The following is an 8038-nucleotide window of genomic DNA, read 5'->3' as shown; positions in this document are numbered from 1 at the left end:
ACAAGGTGCTTTGTTACCTTGGATGGTATTATTTGCGATGCCCAAGACGTAGCAGAAAAATTATAGTATATGATCAGGGAAACTAACGGAATGATGATTGCATGATTTGACTAAACCCAAGCCCGATCGATGCCTTGATTTCAAGCTAACGGTGAATAAGCATTGAATATTTAGTATACTTTTTCAAAGATTTTAGCACCAAACAAAGTTCTTTTAGCACATCCATTTTCAGTTACCATGTCTGCCAAATTCCGCATTACACAATTCAAAAATAACTATATGATTTATTCATATTGCATAAACATATTAAGAATAGACCAAGGGATTTTTCACAGTTTAAATATGCATTGCGTTAGGGACTTGGGGAATTGGTTGTTACTAAGTAGGTGCAGTTTAGTCGGTGCAGTGGAACAACTGTCGCTGAAACATGTGCAGGCAGTAGTCTTTAAATTTTAAAAATCTTTTGACTAATGGTCTTATTAATTAAGCTTATGATACGAGTAGCAGTTTTGAGGTATGAAGGAACTGCATGTGTGCTGTTTTTTCCTTGCTATTATCGGAAATTATTATTGTGTTGACAATTTTCCATGAACTGCAATTTTAGACAAAAGAATAACCGCATACTCACACAATGAGTTGGCCCCACCCCTGAAAAAAAACGGGGGTCTCATATTTGTGTTTGATCCGCGAGTGTGCGATTTTTCCTTTATTTAAGAATATTGGCATATTTTGTTTGCGAGCCCTACCATATGGGATATTTTCTAGGAATATTGGCATATTTTATAAGAATGTTCTCTAGAGCGCCGAATCGTTGGACACTAAAACAATTTTTGGAGCGCCAAACCATTGGTTGGTCATGTGTTGATTCAAATTGTGTCAAGCAGATGCTTGAACCTTATGCTGAATCAAGGCTATGACAAGGGCGGTCTCTACAAAAGTACAGATGCAATATATGTTCGCGACAAAGAACAACTCCACGCACTATCTAACAAAGACCCGATAAACAATAGAAATGAAGTACGAGAGTCTTTACTCACAAATAGAGATTATATATAGAAGAAAGTATTTATCCGTGAACTCACCACTTTGGAAACATATTATTGTTCTCTAACATAGTCAAACTTTAGAAAACCAGACTAAGTCGTGATTTAGAATTAAATGGAATTTATTGTTGTTATCAATCTACCATATGATAATTATACCTCTGTTATGGGTGCGAGTTGAGGCCCCTTTTCAATGAACAATTACCCTTGGTAAAAACCTATACATGCTGGGTATAGTTTAAACTTTCTTTCTATTTTTCATGTTGATTTAGACCATACCCTAATAGTTTAGGTGAAATTAGTTGTTTGTAATTCTCATACCATGATGGTTCAAAAAAAAAACCATGATGGTTTAATATTGATCAACCATCAATATTAAAAAAAAAATCCGCTTGGTGACGAACAAAAGTTTTGCTATTATGCACAATATAAAAGTAATTGGCCGATGCTTTTGGTTGGTAAATGGTATATAGAGTAGATATATATCTTAATATTTTAGTTGTATAACATAGTTTGATTACTAAACGAATCAAGCTTTCATATCAATTAAAAATAATTAGAATAAGCAAGAATTTTCGAAGATGTCTTCGCCCCGCTACACCAAATCGAAAATTCTCACTGGCCCCGGTGCGTAGCACGGGTTACATACTAGTTATTGAAATTATTTTCCGGCAAACAACGCAAAGTGATAATCAACATCATCGTAACATAAATGTTTTTTTGTTCTTAAGCTTTCTTATATAAAAAGAAAGTTGGTAACACCGTTTCAGAATTTCTTTTAGATAGGAAAATATTGTCGGGAAACCGAGGTTACATTCATCTCGAACCGGCATCCTTCCATAAAATTTAATTTCATGAAACATCCTACTTTAGATAACTAGATCGAATCCTCCGCTTATATCTTTAGATTAGCATGATCGGATAATACTAGCACGAATATATAATCAATATGATAATAGACAATCACACATGAACAAAGATTACGCGGTTCACCTTTTTAGGCTATACCACGGCCAAAACCACCCCGAGAATCTTTTATTATCATAACAAGTTATTACATCGACACACCTCATATAATCAACTAGTTATGTAACCCACTAGCGCTAAACGTTAGAAACAACAAGACATGTTATGAAGAGTTTACCTATTCCTTTGTTCTTCTTCTTCCATAAACCTCCACCGACATGGTTTCTTTGACTTTAGACAAGAACATGAAGAACATCATGAATTCTAGCTTCTCCCATATGAACCCTAGAAACCCTAGATTTCTCATATACCCGCTCTTTCTACAAGTTACTATTCTCTCATAGATTTTTTTCCCATCACCACCCATTATTGGACAAAACGGTTGTGACCCTCGATCACTCTCGTTCTTGAGAGGATTCTCCAAGAGAATGGATTTCTACTTACAATATAAGCCCTCCCATATAGTAGACAAATCCTTGCTCCCCAAGTCTTAGAACTCCTAAACATAGACTCACACCTTAATTAGGAAACCCTAAACTTGGAAAACACTCCTCCAAACCGTCATACAAGTTTCACATCCAAGTAAACCTTGTAGACATTCCAAACTCGAAACTGCCCTTTAGCCACGGTTTTGGCAGTAGATCATTGTTTTTGCTTCAAAAACTGTCACCTAAAGTCCAATTTCAGCCATATAGTTTTGTATACGAAACAAAACCCCAATAATCACCACCATTTGTGACATGAACAAAACCTTCATCTTCACTCCAACAAAGCATGAATGTTTACCACCTTATACAAGGCCATCCTTGCGGACATCATCACTAGCACGAAACAAAATTATCTTGTACTTTCAGCTTAAACCACCACCTAAGCCAAATTCCTCCGTACTTGCACTATCGGAATCACTATTTGTCGATCTTCTAGCATCACAAACAACTTCTTCATATAATTAATACAAGTTTCTGCATGACTTGTATCACATTACTTCGTCGGCATGACCACTCATTAGCCACCTTTTGTAGAATACTTCTTCGACACATGTCTAACATTTGACATTGTTTGATCTGAGGCATCAAACAATTCCAGAAGGACTTCACCAACTCCAAGAACCAATAATATTGAGTTATCCTCCATGTAGATAAAATGTGCTGCAACCTTCGTATGTTGTGTATGAACGATTGTCACTTAGCACCACCATGATTCAAAACATTCTCCTGACAATATTTTGCAGACGTCAGTCGAATCCACGGACGATCTTCTCTTGCAAAGAAAATACTTTCAACACGAATCATAGTCACATCAAGCAAAGTTGTCGAATCTTTCTTGATGTCGTCATATTCTTTGTTCGGTCTTAATTTACTCATCATCTTCATAATCTATATCATTCTTCTACGAACCAAGATTTTCTCTTCTTTGAAACCTCTTCTTCAAATTACCGAATCACTGCCATGTTTATCCACCTTAACCGCACCACTTTTCGGGAAACCGAGGTTACGTTCATCTCGAACCGGCATGCTTCCATAGAATTGAGTTTCATGAAACATCCTACTTTAGATAACTAGCTCGGATCCTCCACTTACATCTTTTGATTAGCATGCTCGTATAATACTAGCATGAATATATAATCAATATGATAATAGAAAATCACACACGGACAAAGATTACGTGGTTCAACTTTTTAGGCTACATCCACGGCCAAAACCACCCCGAGAATCTTTTATTATCACAACAAGTTAGTACATCGACACACCTCATATAATCAACTAGTTATGTAACCCACTAGCGCTAAACGTTAGAAACAACAAGACATGTTACGAAGAGTTTACCTCTTCATTTGTTATTTTCCTTCCATAAACCTCCACCGCCATGGTTGCTTTGACTTTAGACAACAAGAACATGAAGAACATCATGAATTATAGATTCTCCCATATTGGTAGAGCACTGCTCGGTTGAACCCACCAAGCTTTGGTATGTCAAGATTGGTTGTCATATTTAGTTCCAAAACTCGAGTCGTTATTATGTAAACTACAGTCAACTTCGATAGGTTAGACTAGAAATGATAGAAGTATTGTTCTCTATTTACTCACAAAGATCTGAAGATGGATTGAAGACAACAAAGACATTATCCTTCAGCTTGAGGTTAGTAACTATGACTTGACTTGTTCCACATTTATCTTGTGTCTTTCAAGTCATGTATATTGAAAACAAAACTACAAGGCATGATTACACTCTAGTTAGACATAGTATTAAGGAATACAATACGAGGTTTATTGCTTAACCATTAAACTTTGTATATAAGACATCGTCATAATCGGTTGAATGCTACTGTGATTATGTATGAGTATAAGGTGAGGATTTCATCCTAGGAAATAATGTTCTACATGTGTTTTTAAGGAAGTAAGTTCATGAACTTGTTTATGAATCGAAAAGGAAATCGCCAGGCGTTATTGGGATTGTTATTCATTGCGTATCTTGTGAACATCCAATATGTGTGATTTAGTATAACCGCTCACGACTTGTTTGTGTTCTTGGTAAAACTATTCACAAAGGCCTGACTTATGTATTGGTATGACTTTTATTAGTGAAACCGATCTTAAGTAATCACCTGAGATGGTATGATCGAGTTTGTGATTTTTGTATGACAGAATCTGGGTAAAGGGGAACAGATCCTAGTAAGAGGTGCAACACATCACAAAGGAGAATCGATCCTTGTATGAGGTGAAGCAAAGGGGAACCGATCCTATGAACATGTGCAACACGTTTATAGGCAAAGGGGAACCGATCCTATGGACATGTGCAACACATACAAGTTAGATACCATAAATATGTGGGGAACCGATTCCATGGACATGCGCAACAAGGGGGAACCGATCCTTTGAACATGTTCAGTCGGCCACAAAAAGTCTCAATCAAATCCGAGCACGTTTTGTGTTTTTAACACAAAAAATTATCCAAAAATATTTTTTCGAATTTTCTATTATTCTAGAAATATTAGAGATACCGAAAATATATTTGGTTAATGTGTAAGGATGTCGACACACTTTGAACACGTACAATAATGTTTATCTTTTATTTTTCAAAGTTATTCCTTAATAACTAAAGGAAGAAAATTCCAGGATCGAAATTAAATAAGTTAAGAATCCTTTATTTAAGGTTTTTTAATTTTATATATGAAAAATAAGAATTAGTAATGTGCGTTTACTAGTTAGAGATTTTCCAAGGAAATTTTCGGTCAATATTTTGGACAGAGCATTTTCAGGAACTATGAAAATCGAATTTCGGTCTTATTGCATATCTTGAGAATATTTTCGATTTTGGAAAAGTATCTGTTTCCCTATATCTCTTTTCACCAGTTGAATGCTTCGTAGAAAGAGAAGAAAAACAGAGGGATCCAGATAGATTCAGGCATTTTATTCTATTCCTTTCAAGCTTCTTAATAATTTGCTAATCACCAGTTAACATGTTTAACGACGTGTCTTATCAGTTCTTCCTAATAAACTCATCACGTTTAAATTAATTGACAAATTTTATCAAAAGCGTTACAGGAGTAGATTTAGACTTCAAGGTCACCATGACAATTCTTAATTGCTCGCGAGTAACTTTGGCATTAATATGCTAATTGCTATAACCGAAGAAGATAATTAAGTTAGGATGAAATATTTTTTTTTCCTTGTTTTTCTATACAAAAATACGGTAGTTTCACCAGCTGGGAGATACGCGATAGTTATTAGTTGGAAAATAAAAATACCTGTCAATTATTCATTCGCCGGAACAGAGGGTACAGACGAATTGTGGCACAGACGATCCGAATGCGGATTTTGTTAAATTTTCTTTTTTTATTTTCACATATATTTATTTTTTTTCCTTTTACTTTTTGCATAAAATATGGGAGAAATATGTGATTTTTTATTTTTCCTTGTATTTATTAATTTGGAAGAGTCCTAGTATGGTAAGTATTCGACTTCCAAATCCAATTTGGATTTCAATAAAATTTCAAACACAAAAAAAAATTTAAACCAATTATACGTTGCCAAGTGTCCTCACCAAAACTCTCGTTTCACAAAACTCAAAAAAACCTATTTCGACCAATAGGAAGCGAGGGTTTCCTCACCGTTCAACGTGGGAGCTAATTTTGTCTAGGCCTTTAAGTCTTTAGATTAATTCTCATTCAAGATGAGGCGCTGCATAATACAACTAGGCGGTTCATCATGGAACCACTATCTGTTTACATTATTAGAGATTGCACTTTGAGCTAAATCATGTGCAATAGCATTTACATCTCTAGGAACTGAAGTAAAACTAATTTCACTAAAATCCTTGATGTGATCACGAATGGAGAGAATTGTTGAACGAATACTCCATGGTATCTCATTCGTACTCCCTTTTATAGCCTTGGGAATGTCTGAGGCATCCCATTCCACGACAATTTTGGAAACTTGCAGTCTTTTTGCTAATTGCATTCCTAAACCATAAGCTTTTTCCTCTGCCACAGTAGAAGATACGGTGTTGAAACAAATTGAACCACTACCGAGATGATTTCCAAATGAATCTCTGGCAATAGCATCTGCTGCAGCATCCCCATTATTGAACGCTGCATCAACATTAATTTTAATGACACAGTTTGGAGGAGCTTCCCATAAAATTGCATTGTTCTCATCGATTGCAATATTAGAGCATAAATTTAAGGCATTCTGAAGATCAAATAATTTGAAATCCTGTAAAGCCTTCTGAATGCATTGAGAGGTCGATGGTTGGGAATTATTGCAGACTAGATCATTCCTCATCTTCCATATGTTCCACAGAATGCAAGAGCCTAAGTTCAACATGATTCCTTGGTCAGGGTAGGATAACCAATGCTGAATAATTTGTCGTAAACTCGAACCAGCCATTACTTCTATTAGAATAGGACTTTTCTGTAGCACTGCCACTGAAAATTGACATTCGAAAAGAAGATGAAACACCGTCTTTTCTTCGTAGTTACATAAAGGACATGCTCTATTAATCTGATTGTTGAATTTACTGAGGTTATGATAAACTGCCAGACCTTCATGAAGAAATTTCCAAATAAAAACTTGTATTTTAGGTTGAATCTTTATTTTTTTCCAAAATAATTTCCATGGAAATTCTGCTTCCGAAGAACTTGTTGTTGTATTATCCATCAGTAACTTGTAAACCGATTTTGAAGAAAACATGCCTGATGGAGTTTTCATCCAAATAAGCTTATCTTCCACCTCAGTATCTAAAGGAATATAGATATCCAGAATTGCTCCGACTTGGTCATGAGGAAAAACTTGATAAAGAAGTTCCAAGTTTCATGACTTATCTTCATGATTTATAAGATCTGATACTCTTGTGACATCCACCGTTGAGTTTGATAGTTTTGATGGCCTGAAACTTGGTATTCCCGAAATCCAAGGATCGTGCCAGATACGAATATTGTTCCCAGATCCTAAAAACCAACAACAATTATTATGAAAATATCTCTTACTGTGAGCATATATTTCCATGTATTAGAGTATGTAGGTTTGGAAACACAATCCCAGAAGGAAATTTGTTGGAGATACTTAGCGGAATAATGTTGCACCCAGACTGCATCTATATTTGTCAGGAATCTCCATACCAACTTCGCAACAAGAGAAATATTCACAAATTCCATATTTCGAATGCCTAAGCCACCATCTTCTTTTGATTTTTCTACCTTCTCCCATTTGATGAAATGAGCTTTTCGAGTGCTAACATCATGTCCCCACCAAAATGCTCTTTGAGTTCGAGACATTTCTTTTGTGACTCCTTTAGGAAGGATGCAAGTACCCATAGTATAATTAGGGATTGTTGATAGAACAGTCTTTGAGAGAACAGTTCTTCCCGCTGGATTGACAAAAAAAATTCTCCATCCTGCTAGTTTTGAACCAAACTTAGAGTTCAATGGTTCAAAAGTTTCAATGCTGCAATCTGATTTCAGTTTCTCATCTTTTTCCATTTCCTTCACGCCTAATTTTTGGATTGATAACCATCTATTAGAAGCAGAA

At 35.6% G+C, this 8038-nt stretch overlaps 1 protein-coding gene across 1 annotated transcript; it reads right to left on the bottom strand.

Moving 5' to 3' along the window:
* Nucleotides 1-6226: 6226 nt before the first annotated feature.
* LOC113357233 lies at nucleotides 6227-6898 on the bottom strand. The gene has a single exon (XM_026600577.1). The coding sequence runs from the start codon at nucleotides 6896-6898 to the stop codon at nucleotides 6227-6229; it is 672 nt and encodes a 223-aa protein (XP_026456362.1).
* Between the last annotated feature and the right edge of the window lie 1140 nt (nucleotides 6899-8038).

This window comes from Papaver somniferum, chromosome 1 (genome assembly GCF_003573695.1).
Source record: "Papaver somniferum cultivar HN1 chromosome 1, ASM357369v1, whole genome shotgun sequence".
Taxonomy (NCBI): Eukaryota; Viridiplantae; Streptophyta; class Magnoliopsida; order Ranunculales; family Papaveraceae; genus Papaver; species Papaver somniferum.
This window is presented reverse-complemented; position numbering and strand designations above follow the sequence as displayed.

Bases quoted from the DNA above. Each gene is read 5' to 3' on its own strand.
- LOC113357233 (XM_026600577.1), bottom strand. From the start codon at position 6,898: ATGGCTGGTTCGAGTTTACGACAAATTATTCAGCATTGGTTATCCTAC.